This window comes from Myotis nattereri (assembly GCF_964212035.1).
Source record: "Myotis nattereri genome assembly, chromosome: 18".
Lineage (NCBI taxonomy): Eukaryota > Metazoa > Chordata > Mammalia > Chiroptera > Vespertilionidae > Myotis > Myotis nattereri.
The window spans coordinates 33,156,652-33,180,323 of NC_138093.1; the positions used below are offsets into that span (position 1 = coordinate 33,156,652).

Sequence of the window (23,672 nt, forward strand, 5' to 3'; positions counted from 1 at the left end):
TCCATTATCCACCTCTGGGGTTGGGGGGCACTCTGGCCTGTAACTTTGCCCTATGTCTCCTTTCTCCTGCTGCAGGAAAGAGGGAAGCAGGAAGACCTGGGGTCTGAGACACAAGCTGAGTGAATGTACAGATATACAGGGGTGGGCAAGAGTAGGTGAACAGTGGTGACTACGGGAAACAGAGTTTATTCTTGTTTTTGCCAATGAACAACTGTAAACCTACTTTTGCCAACCCTTGTATTGGCTTTCTAACAAAGCTCTTTTGTGCAGAGAATATGTATACCAACCCCTTCCCTCAGACCCAGGGGTGAAGAGGGGGTTTAGAGCGTTTCCATAAAGCACGCAGAAACTTCCCCACGTGCTCGGAGAGGATGCACCCACAGTACAATGGAAGTCGTCCTGGTGGTTTCCTTGGGATCTTGTCCAACCTGGGATGCATTTCTGGGTAGAAAAGCAGAGACACCTAGTCTGAAGGAAGTAGGCGACCTCCTTGACTCCTGGGGAGGGAGACGGAGCCCTGGGAGGATGTGGGGGTGGCTCAGGGGAGGAGTCTATTTAGAAGGTACAGAGAAAACTGAAATGGGGCTGAAGCCTTCTGCCCACCCCACCCCCTGCAGATGCCAGAATTCCACACGCTATTTATTTACTCTCCTCCAAGGCTTGGCTGGCTTTAGTGGAGTGGTTAATATTTAATGTGCCTGTGCATGGCCAGCCCTAACTATACACATTTCTTAACCCATTCCCTCCTCCCCTCAAGTCCTCCAGAGGTCAAGGGTTCAAAGATACCAAACTCTCACCTGAGTGCTTGTACTAGGGCTTTTTATCAGGTTGAAATATCTCAGGTTTCAATGATTGCCCTGAAATAGCCCCCAAGTTTCAAGGTTGTAAAGTTGGTGGAAGGAAATGCAGCTGCATCCAGATCAGGCCAAACTGGTGAGGGAGGGTGGGAGGGGGAGTGGGAGTGGGGAGAGAAGACCTTTTCACGGGTCAGACGCTGCGTCAGAAAGCAAGGTGTGGAGACGAGGTTGGAGCACTTCAGGACTCACTGAACTTTGGTTTCAGGTTGGGATTTGTCTCTGCAGTGGTTATGTAGCGTCTGATGATATGATCTTCAATGGCACTTGGTGTAATGTCTTTAGTATGGAGATAGCTGTTGTTGGGGCCAAACCTGGCCTTGGAGCATGAAGCTGGAGAAGGTAATGTACAGGGTTCAAGGTGTGAGTTAGAAGAAGGGTGACTGTAGGGCTTCTGTGCTCAGCCAGGGGGGGCCAATGACCTTCTTTAGGTGCATGGCCCTCTTGCATCTGGACGGTCTGAGATGCCCTCTGGAAGGGCAGGGGCCACCGGCTGTCCTGGATGTACAGTTAGAGGTCATTCCTTGCTTCCCTTAGGGAGGGGAAGTGGGCCACACCCTGCCTAAGTTATCAGGCTATTTTGAATATCTCATTAGCATATTTAAAGTACTTTGTAAGCTATTTTTTTTTTGAAGTAGTGCTATTCAAATTGTTTCCATCTCTTCCAGCGGCTTCAGGCCACCCTGGTTCTGAAGTGAGAGTGTGACAGGCACCCTAGGAGGAAGGATAGGCTAGGAAACCACTATAAACACTGAAGGGTGCTGGGAAGAACCCGGGTAGTCATTTTCTCTGAAAGGAAGAGGGAGCACCCTCTCACCCATTCACAGAGAATATTATATTCATTACAGTGAGCCACTTTGACTATTTATTGCCCCGATTTTTCAGAGAAGAGAAATGAAGGCAAAAACTAGACCCATGGTTCTCCACTCACTTCTCAGAAACAGTGCATGCTCCATGCCTGTTAGTTTAACTGAAAGCATTGACCAGATTCCATTGCACTTATAGTAATAGGGTAGAAGCCAAAAAAAAAAAAAAAAAAGGTCTCCCCATAGTTCAACTCAACAGACACTAAATGGATGTCAAATTCATTCATCTAGCATTCCTTGAGCCCATCTTATGAGAGATGGTTCCCCTTTTCTGTAACGGCATCAATCTCATAGAATGTCAAGAATGAGTTAGTACTATCTGAACCTAGTCATCAATGGAGTGGATGTAGGAGGTGACTGGACTTCATTCACATGACTTCTCATGTTTCTGTGTCTTTGGGGTTCTAGATATTGGGCAACTAACCTCATGAAGGAACTCTAAGACCTGCCTTACCCAATGATGACTTGTCATTGGGCATCTTTGGCATTTCTGTTTTTTCTTGTTCCCTATCTCCTGAGAGGCACTGGGCCTCCATCAACTACCTGTGTCATTAGGGATCTTCCCTCTTCATTCCCCATTGTCCTGCTCCTCCCTCCCTGCTCCACCTGAGGGCTTTCTCCCGAGCAGGAGAGGAGCTCTCTGAGGCCTTGTGCTTGTCAGCACCATGGAGCTGGCAGGCTGACACACCCAGCACAGCCCAAACCTGACTTAGGCATTGGGAGCAGTGATTGGTGAAGGAACAATGAGCCCTGAAATCCAAACCCCAAGTCCTGAGATCTCAAATAGAACACATGTTTTTCTAGGACATTTTACCTAGTATTGGAAGGGTAGGAAAGATGGTAGAAGACAAAGTATGGTGTCATGGGGGAAATATGGATTCAGAATCAGACTCTATTCTATATTTTGTATTCTACCTCTCCCTCAACTTTTTGTTTAGTCTGTCTTTTAATCTTTATATATTTTTTTAGAATTTCATGTTCACAAAGGAGGTCACCCTGGCCCTCCCAATTCTGCTGGAGTGTTTCCCATACACAGGCATGTGAAAATCCTTGTGGTTTTCAGAAGGTGGATGGCCTTCCTTTGCTATTACTATTGGCACAATGAACTTGAAACGTTTTTCCCTAGGAGTCGGAGTTGGGAGGACGCTATCTGGGACATTTTTCTTGTTTATTTGACCTGGGTTAGGAAACCTCCTTGGAATCAGTTCAGCAATAGAGGGGGTGATGCACACGAGGAAAATTGGGTTTGTGCCAACCACTGGAGGTGCTATGCATGTGTGTCCAAGGCTAGGGAGACAGTGGTGGCTTGCTGGTAGCTGCTGTGATGATGGTGCTGTTGACTATAATAGCAGCTAACAATCGGGCCGTGCACTGCGCAAGTGTTTTACGTGGACTATTTTGTTGTATCTTTAAGACAACCCTATGATGTAGGTACTATTAAGGCCCTGTTCCTTCTTCCAAGCCTATAGTCTCCCTGAACCCGTCTTCTCTAAACTCTTGTTTCCCTTCCTTCAATTTACTTTGATCCCAAGCGAATTTTGTCTTTTTCTTATTATAAGAACAGTAGTAGTTAGTTATGCATTGCTTAATATTGACTACCAGCTAAATGATGCTAACTGTTCTCATTTAGTCCTTACATTAACCCTGTTCCATGAGGAAAACTAAACTGAAAGAGTCATTTGCTTCAAGTCACATAACTGTAAATGGCTAACCTGTGATTTAAATCCGTATCCAACGACCTCCAGAATCCAAGCTATTAACCCCTATAATATTTATTGTTTATAGTAATGAGGATGGAGGGTAAGCCCCCTAGTTCAGAGAGAAAGGTGACTAAAGGAGATGATGGAATTTCCTTTCTGACTAAATGCTCCTCCACCACCTAAGTCCGTCCTTCTGCATGTATGTGAGCCAGCTTGTGTGTCCTTCCCTGCAGGCTGGGGGGGTTGGGTTTGGGTAATGGCTGTCCACGGCCCCTTCCAACACTTTGCTTGCTTGATGTCCCTGCTGCCATGCTGCTCTAGGGCCTGGGCAGAGCCTTGCCGAGCCCAGGCTTGGCTCACACATGGCTTTGATTCTTTTCTTTTCAGGCCCAGCTTGGGACATTCTTCGCTTCTCTCCGCTTCCCCTCTGGGAGCCCCTTTCGCCGTCCCTGCACCTTGCTTCTGGCAATGCCCGAGAGGGAGCTGTGGCCAGAGGGGCCTGGCTCGGAACCCGTGACCCGCATCGGCAGCTGGGACAGCATGACGAGCACCACCTCCACCCGCTCCGGATCTGTATGTACTCTCTGTCCTGCAACCTGGCCCGCTGTCTGCACACCTGCCCTGCCCCGCCCCACCCTGCCCACCACCAACCTGGCTCACTGCTCCTTCTCTTTCATCTTCCTTGTCAGAGAGTGAATCATCCGAGTTGATGCTTTCTGCCTCTGAGTCACCCATGGTTCTATAGGGTGGGGGACAACCCCAGAGCGCAGTTGGACAAGTGAGACTTTTTCTAGTTTTCATTAGGTTGGGGGTCTGAGTGGAGATGAGGGAGCAGGCCGGTGATCTGAGGTCATGGTGGAAACTAGGATACAGACGCTGGTAGCACATGGGTTCCTGAGGTTGGTTCTCTGCAATTAGCAGCTTTATTTCAGTCTTTAAAAAGATCAAAGAGACCAGAGTAATTAAGTGCCTGGGTTCTGGAGCCGAACAAATCTGGGTTCCTTAGTATGAGCTGTATGACCTTGGGCAAATGACTTCATTTCTCTAAGCTTCAGTCTCCTTAGTTTTACAATGGGGATAATATTAAAACTGAATTCATAGCGTTCTTGCAGGGAGGTGAGTGAAATGTATATATAGCACTTAGCACATTTCTCTATGTAGAAAAGAATTAATCTATGTATGAGCAGAGATTGAGACTCTTCCGAAGTCACTATGTTTAATGATTTGTGAATGGCACATAATAAACTGTAATTTTTCTGGGCATGAATTTAAATCTTAATTGTTGTATGGCTAGTGTGAAAGAGTAAACCTGCCCTATGTGAAGTGTAAGCTTGCCTTTCCTGTGGAAATTCATCACTTACATAATAACACCTGAGAATTTATAGTTATTTATAGTTTATGGCTTTAGAGGTATTTGAAAATGTAAGGATTATAAGGGTGTCGACTGTATATCAAGGATGTTTAATATAGTCAGTGAGCCCTGGTCGGTGTGGCTAAGTTGGTTGGAGCTTCATCCTGTACAACAAAAGGTGGCAGGTTCTATTCCTGGTCAGGGCACATACCTAGATTGTCGTTCGATCCCTGGTCGGGGCACATATGAAAGGCAACCTGGCGATATTTCTCTCTCTCTCTCTCTCTCCCTCTCTTTCTCTCTCTCTTAAACTGGTGAAAACATATCCTCAGGTGAGGATATACAGTCAGTGAGTTTCGATATGTAAAAATGGAGCATAGTTACATACCACTGGACGCAGAGTATGACGGAGATGTAAGGTTTTCAGAAAGAAACATCCACAAAGGGTAAACCCAGAGCTGGCTTATCTTTGTCCGGAGTTGGCTTCAGGGCTTCCAAGGGCTATGTTTAGGGCTCCCCTTGAAATGTAAGTGCCATCTGTCAGTTGTCACTCGGTCAGCTGACAGATGGCACTTTAAGGAGTCTGGGACTGGAAGGGTTATTCCAACAGCTCTCTTCCCTCCTCCCAGGATGTTTGTAGGGCTATCCCAAAATCTTTCCTGGCCATCAGAGTGGGTCTGGAGAATATATAACTCTAAAGCATCTCAAATATTAGGAAGAGGGACAAAGATACCAGGAACAGACTTGGGCCAAATTTCATATATTCCTATTTGCCCTTTTAATTTTCCCTTCAACCTCTTGTTTGGAGAGTGACTGTTCCATGGGTCTTCCTGGCCTGTAGAACATTGGTCAGTAACCATCGGAAATGACCGTAGCATTTTTTTCTAGATATTCCTATGGGCTTTCTCATAATTCAAATCAGTTACTTAATATCTACCTAATATTTAATACCAAATAGCTTTCTCCCCCCTCCCCCTATACTCATCCAATTTCTTCACCCTCCCCCCTTAAGTTACTATTTGCTTAAGAAATGCACACTCATTTGAATGTTAGCAGAGCCAAATACTATCAAGAAGGTAAATACGCATGGGGAAAAAATCCTGTATGGAATGCATTTCAGAGTCAAGTATAAATTATTTAGTAGATGTATCTGTGGCTAGTCATACCACTGTTCCCATTGGCCTGGCAGCCAGCAGTTGGCCGATTTTCCTGTTTGTCCTCATCCTGTCCTTGACATGCCAGGTCAAGTATGCAGAAGTACTTAGAAAAGTTGAAAGCAATACCTTTCAAGTTGAAGGTCAAATCTTTATGTTGCTTGTATACGTTAGAGACACACAAAGTGAAATATTGGGCATATTTGAGCAAAGAAACAACAAATAATTGCAGAGAAATCGGAATGAGAACCTGGGACTGCTTCTGATCTGTGCTCCCAAGCATGTCACCCAGGACTGAGCAAAAGAAAGGCCTCTTGCCATTTGCCTGCCCAGCCGCCTGACCCGGGTGCTGGTGGGACAGCAGCCCGCCAGTCTCTGCCCTCCCTGGTGCCTACAGTTTCAGGAAGCAGCTCCAGCAGGTTTGCAGAGTAGCACCGTGGAAAGGTTTCCAGCTCTTCAGCATTCCTTCCCCAACGCAGGGTGGTTCTCGGCCCCGCCAGTTTCTGCCGAGCTTTCTCTCATAGCTGCCTTCTCCTCTCCTTCCTCCTGTCCTCACTCCAGACCGACAGCTACGACTTCCTGTCCGCTGAAGAGAAGGAGTGTTTGCTCTTCCTGGAGGAGACCATTGGCTCATTGGACACCGAGGCTGACAGCGGACTGTCCACTGAGGAGTCTGAGCAAGACACAACTCCCCAAAGTCCCCGAGCACTGCCCCTACTCCAGCCTGCTCCCCAGGGTAAGAGAGACTGTCTGGGCACCTTTGGCGAAACGCAGGAGATCTGAACGTCCTTCTACTTTGATGGCTCTTGGCTTTAAGGTCACAGGCAGCAGAAGGAGTGACCACACTCCCTTCCACTCTCCTGGCCAGAATAAAGCTTTGACCCTGGAGGGAAGGGGGGCATGCTAACCAGCCAGCTTCCTAAGCCTTTCTACCTGTGTCAGAGGCCTGGGAGGAAGAGGGTTTGACCAGCTGCCACCCACTCATGGAGGAATTCTAACTAGATAGAACCACAGAGGTGAGGGAGGGGTGGGTGGTTGGCTCTGTAGAGTCTGAGTCAGTGTGGGGAGCTAATCTGGATGACCCAGAGGCTGAGGCTGCAGGAGATAAGACGAGGGAGGGGCCGCCTCAGCCTGAGTGGGTGTCACCCTAAGGCCCGGGGAGAGTGTGTGCAGAGCCAGTGGTGTTGAGGCCCAGTAGAAGGGGGACAGGATAGCATGTGAGTGTGGCCGTGAGTGTGGGGCCATATGTCCCAGGGTAGGTGGGCACTTTCCTCCTGAGGAGAGTCCCGCTGGAATCAAGGCTGCAATCATTCATTCATTGATTTAGCAACTATTTACTGATAACGGGTTAGAACGTCCCTGAAGCTCGAGCCATACATGGGAACACGGGGCTTCACTGCCACCTCAGACTCACTCCCTGGCCCAGTGGGCCCGGTGCACCTGACTAGCTCACCGGAAGGAAAGAGCCCAGGTCGCTCTCTGGTGTGGGGACAGCTTTGGCCATTACCCAGAATCATCCGGGTACTTACCAGTATGGGAAGTGAAGGAAGAAGGTGGACCCCAACAAGGGCAAATCACCTGTTCATGCTGCTTGAGTTCAATGTTTCCATTGGATCACTTACCGGGGAGCCCCAAGATACCTAGGGGGCAGTCCTGGGTCTCTCCCACCACTGGTGCTTCTGTAGACGGTTAGAAAGGGCCTGCTTTCAGGACAGGGAGCCATCTGGGGCTGCCCTCTCCCCAGTTGTTGTGAAAAATTAATCCCTGATGGAAGGGAATCTGCTAGTATCAATCTGCTCATCTAAATGATATCCAGGCAAGAGTGCTGCCCCTTTAAGAGCAAAGAACCAATAACAACAAAACCCATCCATGCAAATTAGAGACCAGAGTTCAGGGAATATTTGCTTTTCCCTTGGCAGCAGGGTTCTCACCTCTGTCCTCTCTTTGCCTGTTCTCCCGGCCCCTCACAGGACATCCAGAGGAGACGGTTGCTCAGCAAAGACCAGAGCCAAGGAGAGCAACCCAGTCCAGCGTCCCCCCTCTGCCTGAACCCCAAGGCCTGGGCTTCAGATCCGGCTCCTACAGCCTCCCCCGCAATATCCACATCAATAGGAACCAGAACCTCAGGAAAAGCACCCCCCAGACGAACAGCCACCTGCCAGGGGAACCCAATAGGGTCATCTCAGACCCCAGGGAAGAGCAGCTCAGCCAGAGCAGGGAGCCCAGCCAGGCTCCAGTCCAGAGGGTCCTCCCAGACCCCAGGGAAGAGCAGCTCAGCCAGAGCAGGGAGCCCAGCCAGGCTCCAGTCCAGAGGGTCCTCCCAGACCCCAGGGAAGAGCAGCTCAGCCAGAGCAGGGAGCCCAGCCAGGCTCCGGCCGGGCTCCAGGAGGCCGTCTTTGATTTGGACACAGCGCTCATCCCCCCACCAGAGGCTTTCCGGGACACCCAGCCCGAGCAGCGTGGGGAAGACAGCCCGCCCACAGGGCCAGGGGAGAGGACCCCCGTGCCCCAGCTCCTCACGTCACTCAGCCCCCAGAAGAGAAAGGAGACTTCTTCAGAGGCCATGTCCCAAAAAGCCAATGAGAAAGGCTCGACGAGGGCACCAGGACAGCCTCGGCCTCTTCCTGCCATGTCGTCTCAGAACGCCAGAGCTGCAGATGCTTCCGTCCCACCAAGGCGGGATCCAGATGCCCAAGTGGCTCCCCTCACAGGGCCTAAGCCCCGGAAGCTGCCCCCTAATATTGTTCTCAAGAGCAGCCGAAGCAGCTTCCACAGCGACCCCCAGCCCTGGCTGTCCCGCCACCCCGAGGCTGCCCCCGGCGATTCCGGCCTGGTCTCCTCTTCACTGCAGGAGCAGAGGAAAGCACGCAAGGAGGCTCTGGAGAAGCTGGGGCTGCCCCTGGACCAAGAGAAGCCCAGCCCCCACTTAAGTAAGCCCCCCAGCTCCATCAGACTCAGGGGGACTGGCGCTCAGGCCCCTGCCCCAGCCCCAGCATCAGCTCCCGCCCTAGCTCAGCCTGCACCTCAGGTCTCAGCAGGGAAGGCACTCGCTCCTGCTCCAACCCGGGGACCTTCTCCAATGAAAGCCCTGGCTCCAGCTCTGGCTCAGGGATCTACTCCAGGCAAGGTTTTCATTCCTGCCCAGGAACCCACTCCAGGGAAAGTTCCAGCTGCCAAGTCTATGCCAATCCTCATCCCTAGGGCCCCAGGGGTAAGTAATCCCCTGACGCTGCAGGAGAGCAGCATCCCTGGGCTGAGGCAGATGAACTTCAAGTCCAACACGCTGGAGCGGTCAGGTGTGGGGCTGAGCAGCTACCTCTCAGCTGAGAAAGACCCCAGCTCCAAGGCCAGCAGCTCTCTGGGAAAAGACTCTTTCTTGAACAAACTCTCACCCAGTGTCTTGCGTAATTCCCGGCCCCGCCCCGCCTCCTTGGGCACTGGGAAGGACTTTGCGGGGATTCAGGTGAGCATGCTGGCTGACCACGAGCAGAGCTCCAAGCGCCTGTCTTACCAAGGACAGAGCCGCGACAAGCTGCCTCGTCCCACTTGTGTCAGTGTCAAGATTTCCCCCAAAGGCATCCCTGATGAGCACAGAAGGGAGGCTCTGAAGAAGCTGGGACTGTGGAAGGAGTAAAGTAGGCCCTGGCCACCAGCACTGCCCGCACAACCTCGTCCCTGCCTCCTGTCGTACAAGACGACACTCAGGGCTCCACCCAGGAGCCTTGTCCACCTCACTGCTCAGGGGCTGGGCAGGGCCAGGCTTCTCTCCAATGCTCTGCTCTCCGAAGCGAAGAGGAGGGAGAGATTGGAGTCCAAGCCTACGCTCAGACTCAGGGTGGTTGTGCCAATGAGTACCTGAAGATCATCCTGAATATGATTGAGAGAGAGAGAGAGAGAGAGAGAGAGAGAGAGAGAGAGAGAGAGAGAGAGTGTGTTAGGCTGTATATATCACTGAAACTATTTATAAGACACAAGGAGTCATTGAGAATTCTGCTCATGTTGGAGATTTTTGTACATTGGGTAGAGTTTGGCCTAACTGAGTGGAGAGGGGTGGCCAAGCCTGATTTAAAAAAAAAAAAGTCAAAGGAGACCATTGGATGTGCCAGTGCCACACGTGCAGCATCACCTGAAATGCGGGTCTGCCAGAATTCCTGCGAGAGATGGAGACGGGCTCCTACTTTGCTCGATCCCTCTCTCAGTTCTGGCCTGCTGGACAGGAGCCAAGAGGAGTTGGTCTGTCATCTCTTCACCTGCTACCTTCTCACCGTCCCCCATCCCCAGGACAGGACATGTTCCTGCAACTGAAGACTCTTGGTTGATTGAGAGCAGCAGAGCTCTTGTTGGTCTGAGAAGGCGGGATACGTGGCCAAAGCGCACACCTCTGCTGGGGAGGGTCCTTGACTGTGGACTTGATAAATTCACTAAAAAACTGTGCGGTGGTCCCTGATTCTGTGATTTCTGCTCCTATCTCAGTCTGCTCATGACTGGCCCCAGGCTGGGCCAACACTGAGATGGGAACCCGAGCCCAGAGGCTTCGGTACTTACAGTAGAACTGTCTCGGGCCTTGCCCACGCTATTGTAAGTAGTTTCTACTTTCCTCAATACCTACGGAAAATCAACACGACACATTCTCTGCCAGTTATGCATAGAATGTCAGAGCTGGGAGGAGCCTCAGAGATGCTGAAACCCAACCCTGTTGGAGAAGGGAAGTGACCCATCCACAGTCAATGCCACTTAATAGCCGAGTCAGGGCCAGAGCTGGGCTCCTGATCCCAGTCCAGGCTGCATGCTGCCTCCCCTCACGCAGTACTTGTAGGCATCCACACAGCACCCCATGGGACCTTCACATCCTAAAGTGTCTTCTGAAATATCAGAGATTAAATGCTGTCCGTGTCATATTTAGTGTTGTGGCTTTTTATTTCATCTTTGGGAAGCAACAGTAGAGTAAGTCATTGTTAACCCCGAATTTCCTGACCACATTATGCAATTTGAGAAAATGCCAAAAGAAGGTAATCAGAGTGGGTGGTGTGAGCTTGTGAATACAGGCTTGGGGATCAGACGTGGCAAGACATGACTCCTACTTCCCCTTAGGAAACAAATGGGACCCGTGGCTGTGACCTGGTTGGAGTCCAGGATCCCCAGATGTGAGGGGCAGATCCAGGAAGGAAGCTCTTATTGGAAAGGTGCCCTTTAGGTTGGCTGAGCATTTTAGGGCTGCATCCTTAGGGGCCCAGCACGGTCAAAGCTCAGCATTTCTGAACATGATGAGAAGGTTAAGGTAAGGACAAGTGGCCCGCTCCACCCTGTTGTGGTATGCGGGGTGTGGGTGTGATGGTTTCTGTGTACTCTCTCTCACACACACCCCAACGCCTGGTGCCTTACTCCTGGCCCTGGCTGAGGACTTGGTCTGTCACAGCCCATAGGAACTCCCTCAGTTGGTCAAGCCAAGTCTTATTACAGACTCCCCAAAAGGGAGAAGGCCCCCTCCCAGAGGACTGAGTGGACACAATGTATTTGGTTTATCTGCTTCGTGTGTATATTTCAAGACACAACCTGAGGAACAATCACTTTGTTTTTTGTTAATTACCCTAATAAATAGGGAAACGTAGGGTTAGCTGTAAAGTAAGCCTTGGTAAGAATCTGGGGTCCTGACCCCAACTCAAGGCTGACCAACACAGGTTGGTCAGGAGTGTTTCCTGCGAAATCCCCACTCCCTGAGAGAGGTCATTTCTCTCCAGACCAAACAGAGTTACGTACAGCCTGCCTTCCAGCCCTGCAGCCTCACCCTGGTGGCATGCCCACTTCCCCAATTCTCTTCATTTGAGAGCCTTCCTTCCCTTGTTATTGAAAGATGCCATGTGTCCCATGTCCTCATCCTTCAAAGAGCATGTTTCTCTCTATAGATGGTCTTTGGGATTCAAAAATAGACTAGTTGTCCTCACTTTGAAGATGGACAATGGGATCCCAATGAGGACATCTGCCATCCTGAAGGTGATTTAGAGCCACCTGTGGAATGTCTCTCTCTCTCTTATATTCATATAGGATTGCTCTTCATTCAACTTTAACTGATTGGGTGGGAGGTGAGTGTCTTCAGGGTTGTTGTTATCTCTCTTTGAAGGATTTTGGATGAAAGTGTATAAAAGTCATTTGATTTAAAAAAGCAAAGTGACAACTCTACTTCCACTTGACCTTGCATCTCTGTTATACCCTGTTGCAGTCTTGCTACTGCTAGGAACAAACCACCTGCCAAATACAGGCCTCTCAGCCTGGCACGTGGGCTCTGTGCCCTCAGATATACTGGCAGCTGCTCCTCTGAATCACTACTCAGGTGCTACTCTGGGAGTTCTGCCCTGTGACTCGGTGGGGCAGGCCTACGTGCAGTCCTGCACAGAGGTCAGGGGATGGGTGCAGGCATGTCTTAGATGCCTTTCTTCCCAGTGTGAAGTATGGTCTGACAGAGGCCTCCCTGTAACCCGGGGGTAGGCCGGTATGCAAAACTTGGTGTTTATTCCATGGAAGGAAGGGCGGATGGGAGGCTGGAGAACAGGCGCTGTTTGATATGAGTTTAGAGCTGGAGGTGAAGATTTCAGGGTCTACAATATGTGTATGTGAGATGAGCCACTCCATCCTCTGATCCATGCTCAAACATGTAGGAAGGAAAGGATCATACTATCATAATATGAAGCTGGAGGCTCATAGACGAGAGGAGGTAGAGACCTGGGGCATGGACAAGAGAATTCATGTTCATCTCAGTCAGAATCCAAGAAAGAATTCAGGTAAAATGCTCCCGTGCCCTTTTCCTCATGGGAGTGACTATGGAGCATATAGATCTGGGCTCAGTTCAACCTCCATCCCTTACCAATCAGGGAACCCTGGGACTTCCTGGAACTTCAAGTTTTCAGTCTGTAACATGGGGATAATGCCATCCTTCTGAAAATTGTGGGGATGAACAAGTGCTATAAACTGTGTAAAGTTCAGTGCTTGACACGGTGTAGAAACTCCATAAGTGATAGCATTGTCTTCTGGATCTTATTCCTTCCTCCTCACAGGGAGCAAATGTAGAAAGGGTAGGAAGCCAAGAGCACACTCGATGCAGCGCTGAGGAATCGGGAGATCTTTCTGCAAATGGAAGTCCAAAGTAACAACCAGGCTTTGGCACACCTTCCAGGTGACTCAGCTTCCGCCACACCGTGATTCCTGGAATTTGAAGAGATCCGCATCAATATGGTGTTTGTGTTTCCATGAAGGCTGAACCGTTTATTTCCAGCTTCTCTATCCTCAAACTCGGCTTCCCCCTTTTTCATCAATTTCTTGTCGCCCATGACCAGATAGTTTGATTCTCTTTGCTTCCTTTAATTTTTCTTTCACTGTATAGTTCAAAGGACTATAGGCTATCCAATAATTATGTTTCATTATTTATTTATCATTTACTTATCTATTGTTTCAATCGTTTTTTTTAAATGAAGGGGAAGAATACTGGTAAACATATAGCAGGAGGGAACTCTGGCTAAAGTCAGGAACAGGTGGGGCTAGAAAAGGTTTCAAGATTCTTGGGGCCATTTTTAAAAATAGGGTTAGGCATATTTCAGGAATGAATCAGGCATTAGTTAACAGGAGGCAAGAAGGTACAGTGGATGACCTCTCTAAATCCCTTCTGCTATAAGGGCCATATGATTTACTGAATTCATCATCATCACTGCCATCGCCATCATCACTTCCATCATCACCATCACCACCATCATTGGCATCATTGACATAGCATACAAGTGAGAAAAACCAGGTGATGCTCTAATTCCAGGCCATCCTTCCCTCTTGCTCATTGCCTGTCTGAATGGTTGTTCTTATTCACCACGTGCCACGTATTTCGAGTTCAAAATAATCTGAGTCAAAATGATATCCTGACAAAGCTCAGGACGAGGTGAGCTTCACTGAAAAATGTATGTTTCAATGAAACCAAACAACTTAATTGGAAAGACCAACACCCTGCCAAAAAGAATCACGATATAACCTAAGGTGAAAGATACCTCCTATAACTAAGGGCTGAAAGGAAATGTTTAGATTATCTAATCCAACCTCCTACCTGAAGAGGAATAATACCTATAAGTGGATATAAATATAGTCAGAAAAACGAATGGATAAATGGGTGGGTGAGTGGATGGATAGATGGGTGGATGGGTGAATGGATGGGAGAGAGGAGGGGAGAGGAAAAACTGAAAACATACAGTGGCCGAGGGTTAGGTCAAATATGGCATCATTATCATTTTGAAATCTGGTACAATTCTAGCTTTAATCTTCGGCCACCCTGCTTCCACTTGGAGAGGCAGGGACTACCCCGTGCCTCTAACTTCACCCACCACTGGAAAAGTGCAGTCTCTGGTGGTTGCCCTGCCCTGAGGCCAGCCTCCTGCAAGAAGAGGTTGGGTGATGACCAAGTTTTTTGTCTGTTGTTTTTCTTCTGCATGAGACTGAAATTGTGATTTCAGTTTAATATGAAATATATATTTGGTCTTCATCTCCATTTCTGGCTCAGAGATCCTAAAACCTTGGGAATTTCCTGTGAGGAGACGGATAAAGGTGTGTTTTGTTATGTCAAGGAGTGACTTTTGAAAAACCCCAAGGTCGCCTGAGGACGGAGGCTGACCACCTGGGAACTTTTAATCCCACCCTCCCACCCACCCCACTTCTGGGCGAAGCAGAGGGGCTGAAGATTGAGTTTAATTGCCAATGGCCAGTGATTGAATCCATCGCGCCGATGTAATGAAGCCTCCCGAAAAACCCCAGAGTTCGGGGAGCTTCCAGGTCGGTGAACCAGAACAGTTCCCACCCCGAGCTCCCAGGAACAGAGCTCCTTTGTTCCAGACCTCGCTCTGTGTATCTCTTCATCTGGCTGTTCATTAGTTTCCTTTAATATATTTTGTAATAAACCAGTAATCCAGTGAGTAAACCGGTTTCCCGAATTCTTTGGGTTGTTCTTGCCAATGAATCAAACCCGATGAGGGGGTCCCGAGAACCTCCGAGATTTAGTCTGTTGGCCAGAAGCACAGGTCACAATCCTGACTTGCAATTGGCACCTGAAGGGAGGGGGAGGCCGCTTTGTGGGACTGAGGCCTCCACTTGTAGGGTCTGACGCTGCCTCCAGGCACAGTGTCAGAACGGAGTCGAATTGTCAGACACCCAGCTGGTGCTGAGACCGGCTCGGTGGTGTGGGGAGCTCCAGGCTCACTGGAAATGAGCGGAGGGTCCTGCTCTCGGTGCTGCTGCTCTCGCATGTCCGGACCTGTGTGTGCGGAAGACCCGGCCAGAATCACAGCTCTAGAAATTTCTATTGAGACCTCCCCTCAGTGCCGAATGCCTCAGCAGCCTACATCATTTGCACCTCAAGCTCAATATGTCCAAACACAGACCCACGTGGGGCCCCTCCCATAGCTGACCCTTTTGCCGTGTTCTGTATCTCAGTTGAGCAAGACTGGCACTCACCCAATGAGTAAAGCCAGAAATCAAAATACCACCCATGACACTGCCCTCTGCAAACAATTATAAAGCACGGCACTATCACCCCCAAACATCACTCAAAACAGTTTTTTCTTCTTTTCTGGTCCCACCACCGCCACACGTGGGGTCCCACCATCGCTCCTGGACCAGAGTAGCAGCTGAGCGTTCTCTTTACAGCCACTCTAGCCCCTTCCACCCAGCAACCAGCATTACCTTTGCATCTGTGGTACGCTGCCTTTCATGGAAGAGTAAAAGGACCTAAGAAAATACATACGTATTAGTGCATTTGTGCAAAAAATATATAGGCAGGATCAACCAAAAACGAATGTGATTGATTACCTACAGAGGGTGGGCGGAGAAACTGGAAGGAAAGGGGGAATGGAAACAGCGTGGAAGGGAGGGGAGGATGGCCTGTCTCTGAACATATCTTTTTGTAGCGTTCGGATTTTAGAGCCATGGCAATGTTTTGCATGGCCACAGAATTAATATATAAATAATAAAGAAATAACAGCCAGGATGTGTGTATGTGTGTGTGTATGTGTGTGTGTGTGTGTGTGTAAAGGGTGTGTGTGAGTTTAGAGGAGGAGGGTGGAAGGATCCAAAAATGGAATACCAAAGAGTAAAAAAAACAAACCCACTGTATTAAAAAGTAAATAAAAGAATGACATAACTACACTGAGGGGAGTGGGGAAGAAAAGACGTAAACTAAGTAAGTTTGAAAAAAAATGTATTTTTACTTTATGCTGTCAAAGGCTCAAAACAGATTCTAGATGTTGAAGGTGTTGTTCATACTTATCGGTTAGCATTCTTAATTTACTATATGTGTGTTACTAGATTAAACAAATAAGTAACTATCTCTGGATAAAAGAACCGGATTCCTCACTGTTAGAGAAGGGAAATGAAATAAATACTTCAAGGCTACACAAATATCCTATTTCTTCTCATCCTTTCTTCCACTAATTTTAGTATCTATTAATGATTCCGGGCTGAAACAATTATCCCTACAGTGTTTGCCAAATTGTGATTTTTCTACTTTCATCATTTCTTCTACATTTATTGTTTGGAATTCTACTGTAATGAAGAATTGTTTCTTAACCCCCATTTAAAAAATTTATTATTATTATTATTTTTAAATTCTCACCCGAAGATATACTTAGAGAGAGGGAGGAAGAGAGAGAGAGAGAGAGAGAGAGAGAGAGAGAGAGAGAGAGAGAGACATTGATGTGAGAGAGAAACATCTATCGGTTGCCTCTTGCATGTGCCCTGACCAGGGATCACACCTGCAACCCAGGTATGTGCCCTGACCAGGAATCAAAGCCATTGCCTTTCTGGTGCATGGGATGATGCTCCAACCAACTGAGCCACCCAACCAGAGCCTTAATACCCATTCAGTAGTGATTTATATCCATATGGAAGAATGTATATTTGTGGCTTATTATCCATAACTATCATTTATCTTGTTCTTCAGCTTATTCCCTATTTGGCTCTTAAGAGACCCTTTCCATTGGCCTTTTTTTCCTTTTGTTATGCCCCCATCATTTTTTGGGTACTGGCTTTATTTTTTGCCACGAAAATGTTTTTTGGCCCATTTGTTCTTTCTCTGTCCTCACCCTGCAATTATCCAAGGACCTCTGGATTCTCTTTTTGTAAAATGATACTTAGAAATCAAGATCTGGCTGCTCGATGTGCTCATTGAGCCTGGGGTGCTATTCCTCTTAGGCCCTTTCAGCGGACAGAGCTAGAAAATAGATGTCTATTCACATGCACACACATCTATATCATTGTCTATGTTCATCTATGCCACCCCCCCAAAATCTACACACCCTCTGAGTGATTATAAAGTCAGTGTTTATTAACATACAGTTCATTTGCAAAATTTAAAAGCATCTACAGAAATGAATATATTTTTTCATCAATCTGTTTACAAAATGATGGTTGTTCTGGTCCAGGCACTGCTGATAACGCAAAGCAATGGAATCACAAACATCAAGAATCATGTCAGCACAATTTGTCAACTGTTGCCACTTTTGTACCATAAACTTTATCTTTTATGTATCCCCATAAAAAAGTCTAGTGGATAAATTTTCTTTGTTCAAAGCTTAGTCTGGCTTTATCCGTTATTTCAAATCAGTTAAACCTGAAAAGGAGTGAAAATTAAGTGAGTTACCAGCTTTAAATTGTGTCCCCGCCCCCTGCCTCCCAAAATGTAGACACACTGTGAATAATTATAAAGGCAGTGTTTGTACTTCAACTGCATTTTCAAACTTCCAATAGCATTTTAAGATGAATTTCCTTTGTTCAAAACTTACTCCGGTTGAAAAGGGAGAAACATCAATTGAGCTATCAGCTGTGAAAGTGTGCATACATGTTTTTGGGACAGCCTGCATATTGAACATCATTAATAATGTACCTCCAATTCCAATCCAATAACACAGGGTTTCTTCTAGCCTTTCTCATTTTCTTATTTATTTTTAATAAATGTCAAAAGGACAGAAGAGTCAAAATAAAGAGTCTCTTAAGAGCCAAATAGGGAATAAACTGAGTAACAAAACCAATGATAGTCATGGACAATGACCCATAGAATAAATATACATGATTCCATATTGATATAAATAAATAATTGAGTAAATAATGAAATGGAGGAACAGTTCTTCATTACAGTAGAATTCTAAACAATAAATGTAGAAGGAGTTATGGAAGTAGATAATCACAATTTGGCAAATTAGTAATAATTGTGTCAGGCAAGAGTCATTACTAGATGCAAAAATTAGTGCTGCATCTATTAATTAATTAGTTTGATGAGAAATAAGATATTTTCATAGTCTTGAAGTATCTTCCTGAAAATACTTACTCATTGAGAAGGAAAAAAGATAGTATGTTAGCAATGAAAAAAATTGACAGGCACAAGTTGAATAAGTGATCAAACGTTAACATCACCAATTATGACACATGTTGACATCACGTACCTCCTATCACACTACACGGATGCAACATCGCAGAAATGCACAACCTGAACTTAAAAAGAGGAAACATCAGACAAACACACATTGAGAGACATTGTACAAAATAACTGGTCCATGCTTTTCACAAGCCCTATGGTCTTGAAAGATAAAGACTGAAGAACTATAAATGCAACGTGAGAGCCTAGGTTGGCTTTTGCTCCAGAAAAGGACATCCCCATGTGGTTTTAATAAGTACGCTATGTAAGATGCTAACATTTGGGGGACACGGGTGAAGAGTATGTGGGAACACTTGTACTGTTTTAGAAAAATTTTAAAGTCAAAAATTATTTTAAAATAAAAAGTTTTAAGAAAGATTTCTTTTTTAGAAAGCTGAAATAGTCATGACCTGCCTGGTTTCCCCACTGTTCTTGGGATACAGACCAAAACCTTAAACGTGGACTCCAAGCTCTTCAAGTCCCATCACAAACAACCCCAGTCCATCCCTCCAGCCTCCCCTGCACGTCTCTGAGCTTGTCACCCCATCAGTTAATGGAATTTGTCATCTCTTCCCCTAAGAGCACTTGCTCGTACCTATTACATTAATGTCTGCTCCTCCATTAGACTAAGTTCCACAAGATCAGAGACCACACATTGCATAGTTCCCAGCAAGCAGCGAGCACTCAATGAATATTTGTTAATTAAAGGAAGGGAAAAAATGGTGAAATTGAGTGCAGGATGCCACAAAGGCTCATCTTTCCTACAGATCAAACAAAAAGTGAGACAAGTCTGACCCACCAAGTCTCAGCTGCCTCTTTTTAATTTTTCCAAATATGATCCATTCATATGGGGACCCGGTGTTAGATAACCAGGTGTCCCTTGTAGTTCTCCTAGTAGTCAGGCTTGACAAGCAAATGTGTGGGCATTTTCTCTACCCATGGCCTTGAATTATACTGGGGAGCCTTCTAAACAGAGAGCGAGAACCTCACCCCAAGACCATGCTGATATGCCTTGAGGGGCAGCAGAGAACAGATTGGGCAAACTCTGGGGTCAGGTGCCGAGGCCCATCCTGAGAATAATAGTTCTAGGTAACATGACTGCAATAAATATATACAAGACCCAGAGTTCGGCACGTTGCCCACCTTATCCTGTTTAGCCCTCACACAACTCCAGTATCATGCCATTTTGTAGGAGAGGAAACAGAGGCATAAAGAGGATAAAAGACTTGTCCTAAGTTCCACAGCTAACAAGTGGTATCAGGACTTTAATTCTGTCTGTCCTACAAACTTTCTAAAATTGTTCTGTCTCAATCATTCTCTCAAAGAGGTGAAAACTGTCCCACTTGGTGGATGTTCCAGGGGTCAGAGACCACCCTGTGCTCTCCGGGAAAGTGCGAATGTGCAGAGAAAGGAAGGTGGTGTGGGCCACTTCCACTTTGAGAGACTGCAGGGTCACCTCCATCCCCTGAGAAGGGAGAGGAAAAGAATCCTATAAATAGGCTTGAGTTTGTAAGGGAGGAAGGCAAGCTGTAAGAATCCTTTGTCCTGGAAGAAGGTAAGTGTGTCGACGCGCCCAGCTGGACCCGTCATTGCTGGACAGGAGGCCCTGAGCAGAGGCACCCCATCAGCCCGCCCCAGGGTCCCTCTCCCCAGAACCAGGCCAGCCTCCTCCTCCTGCACCGTTGCATTCAGAGCCACCCACCGAAACTGGAGGCTCTGAGTGGCTTCTCACCTCTGGAGGGGCCAGGCAGGAAAGCAACAATGAGCCAATGGTTAGCTCAGGCGACAAAAGGCCCTTTGATAGGACCCTGGCCTTAGTGACCTCGTCCCTCTGCAAACAAGCTAGGATTCCATTCAGGGAAGGCAGGAACAGGAAGTGCATTGGTGAGGAAGCCCTTGTCCCTCCAGACGCGTGTGGCTGCACCGAGCGTGGGGCTGACTTTGGACCCTGGCCTGCCTATCAAGCTTCTGCTGCTCCCCTCTGATAAGGCCCTCCTCACACCCAGGAATGTTGCACCTGCCCCGAAAGAGATAGGATCGGGGCCAGGTAACCGTGTGGAGAGAGAGCAAGGGCTGGTATCCGCACTGCTCTGGGACTGAGACCTGTCCTCTCCGGCATTTCTAGAGGCCTGGCTTCCTCTGTGCCGTGCCCTTCTCGCTTCATCTCAATTATTTCAGCTGATCGCCTTTCCAAGGCAAAATCTAAACGGGAAAACTCAGCAGGTGCTTGCGGCTCCTCAGGGAAGCAGAGGTGCCGAGCAAGCACAGCTGGCGTGAGAGGTGGGCACAGTGAGCTTCGAGGAAGCGAGGGGCCATCCACCCGGGGACAGGTCCGGGAGGGCCCTGGGCAGGCTAGGGTGCCTGCTAGGCCCACCTTCACTATTCTAGGATCGTCCTCCCTGGCACACTCTTTCAAGTCCCTCCACAAATTGCAGAACGATCGTGCTTTCCTCTCTTCCCCCAGGAGACGTTTCTTGGGATAAACAGAAGACCCTCTCCCAGATGGGACCATTTTATCACAAGGAGTGCATTGTGAAGGAGCATCCCCAGAGGGGGGCCCCCCCACCCCCCAACCCCCAACCCCCAAGAGCACAGCCTCAATTCCCTCCTAACTCGGGGAAGGAGAGAGGAATGTTTTCAGGGCTTTGGAGGAAGGGTCAGGTGAAGTTCAGCCAGTTTCAGGACGAGTTGATCAAGAATGACTCTTGCAAAGAGGGCCTGTGCTCACAGATTAGAGCCATTGTTTGGACCGTTTGGAGATATAGTTAGTATTTATTTTATGCTGAATTTACTCCCGGGCCATATATTTTTGTTTCTTCTGGGGTATCTTTTTCTTCTGTGCAACCTTCTCTGCTCATTTTCAGTAGGATCCTCTCTCTCCGTGTGGCAGGGAGAGCTCATGTGTGAGATAATCTGCCCACGAGCTCTGTAAGTTCCACGCTGCATCTTAGGAGCTTTGCTCACCTGGATGTGCTCAGTGATCAGAGAATCTACATCTAAACCCTTAAGGTCAGCATTACACTCTGCATTTTTGAGCACGTGCAGCAAAAATTCAACACTCTTTCTGGGCCACCGATCTTGTGTCCAGCCCCACTGTTTGGCCTGGGCACACCTACCAACTCCATTACTGCAACGGCAAAATGGCACATTGCTTCTATGAAGTGACATCCTTCAGATACTCGGTGTCTCTGCAAGTATGCACACCCTTGATGGCCTGGGCAGTTTCATGAGTGTTGTTAAAGTGAACACACAGCTTGGAACCTTCTGACTTGCATGATTTTGTGGGGTTTTCTGGGTCAAGTGGATACCGAACCATTTTCAGAGGTCACCTCTGACAACTTTAGAGAAGCGAAAAGCCATTAGGATTTTATCAGGAAGGGTGGGAGAAATGGCTACGTCTTGTAATATCGTAATTTATAATAAGATATATATTTGGTCTTCCGCCTGCTCCTGGCATGGAGCTCCTAAAACCCTTGGAATTTCTTAAGTGGTAGAGATGATAAAGGTGTCCTTGTTATGTTAATGGGGTGACTTCTAGAATGCCCTTAGATCACCTGGGGGCGGGGGGGGGGAGGGGGCGGGGGGGCGGGGGAGGGAAAGGGGGCGGACTAGTTGCCAGGTGACTCTACCAAGTGATCAGAGGGTTGGAGCTTCAGTGCACCGAACTAGCTTCCATGGAGAGGAGAAGGGATGGAGGTTGAATCTATCACCAATGGCCAATGAATTATTAATCAAACATGTCTGTGTAATAAAGCTGTCATTTACAACAACATAAGAATGGGATTTTGAGAGTTTCCCAGTTGGTGAACACATGGAGGTACAGGAAGGGTGGTGTGCCTGGAGAGGGCATGGAAGCTCTACACTCTTCCCACAGACCCTGCCCAATACATCACCTCCATCTGGCTGTTCCTGAGTTATACCCTTTTATAATAAACCTGCATCCTGTGAGCTGCTCCAGAAAGTGAATCAAACCAATGCAGGGGGTCGTAGGAACCTGCGGTCTCTAGCTGGTTGCTCAGAGCACAGGTAACAACCTGAGCTTGTGACTGGTATCTGAAGGCAGCAGGGGCGTGACAGTCTTGTAGAACTGAGCCCTTAACCTGTGGAATCTGACGCTATCTCCAGGTAGAATTGAGTTAAATTTTGGAACACCCAGCTGGTGTCTGAGAATTACTTGCTGGTGTGGGTACCCCCCCACCAACACATACACACTGCACACACACACACACACACACACACACACACCCTGCACACAAATTGGAACTAAGTGCAGAAAAACAGGGCTAAAGTCATGTGCGTGAAAGACACACACACACACCCTGCACACAAATTGGAACTAAGTGCAGAAAAACAGGGCTAAAGTCATGTGCGTGAAAGAGAGGCTGGAAAGGAATAACTACTGGGAACAAAGACATGAGAGGGCCCACTGTAGGAAACTCTCAGTCCACTAAAAGAGAAGTAGCAAATCAACAAATCAATGTGCCCCCCTCTCTGCCCCTTTAGCATCATTGCCCATCCCTTTCCTTTGCTCCAGCCCTGCCCTGTGCCCCACCTCCCTGGATACAGAGGAACTCAACCAGACTTGGTACTTTGGTCTGGACAATGAAAGCGGAGCCATGACACCTGGGCTCTGGGGAGGGGAGAAGAAAGTAGAAGAATCAGCTGAACTAGAAGGAAGGATTCTTGTCATTCTCTCCAAGGCTGAGGAGGGAAGGGAATGGGAGCGCATGTGAGGTGAACTGTGGTGGGATAAGAAGGGATCTCTAACAGTTGGTCGCTCCCTTATCAAGAGCCACAGTGAGTGCCACTTTGTTTTCTCTGCATCCAGCAGGATTTGAAGAAGGCAGGCTGCTCACTGGACCCATCTTGTAGGGCTGTGCGTGAGAAGGGGGCATGTAACCTATTCAAGGTTTGTGTGCCCTACATTTCAAAATGCCGATATCCAAAACATCAGAGTTTGGAGTAAGGAAAGGTTTATTGATCTTAGAAGGCACCAGCTCGAGAAGAGAGAGGGAGTTAAAGCTTCTACTAATCCATCTTAAGAAAGCCTAGAATTCAGGCTTCTTTTGTGTCAAGAAAAGGGAGAATGGCAGAGCAAGAGGTGTGTGACATCTGGGCACCAACAGAAATCCAAGAAAGAGTTCGAAATCTCTGAATTGTTTTGTTCCCATTTACCCTTGCTGATCCTAGTCTGTCTTGAGGCTCCTGCAAAGCTTTACCAAAAGCTCAAGCCTCCAGTAGAATTCTTCTAATAATTATCAAATCTATAGCAGGAAGCTACTTGCCTGAAGCCCATGAAAAATATGCAGGCTGGAAT

General features: G+C 47.8%; 1 protein-coding gene across 3 annotated transcripts; it reads left to right on the top strand.

The window, feature by feature from the left end:
• Nucleotides 1-3,888: 3,888 nt before the first annotated feature.
• LOC308534083 (specifically androgen-regulated gene protein) lies at nucleotides 3,889-10,816 on the top strand (the record flags this gene model as incomplete). 3 transcript variants are annotated; one of them, XM_081112376.1, is made up of 4 exons in its annotated part: nucleotides 3,889-3,993; nucleotides 6,487-6,661; nucleotides 7,896-8,161; nucleotides 8,294-10,816. In XM_081112376.1, the coding sequence occupies 4 exons, from the start codon at nucleotides 3,889-3,891 to the stop codon at nucleotides 9,557-9,559; spliced, it is 1,812 nt and encodes a 603-aa protein (XP_080968502.1). In that variant the 3' UTR covers nucleotides 9,560-10,816. The 3 variants fall into 3 exon arrangements, with proteins under 3 accessions (XP_080968502.1, XP_080968503.1, XP_080968501.1); XM_081112377.1 differs by having other exon boundaries at nucleotides 7,896-8,098; nucleotides 8,237-10,816; XM_081112375.1 differs by having other exon boundaries at nucleotides 7,896-10,816.
• Between the last annotated feature and the right edge of the window lie 12,856 nt (nucleotides 10,817-23,672).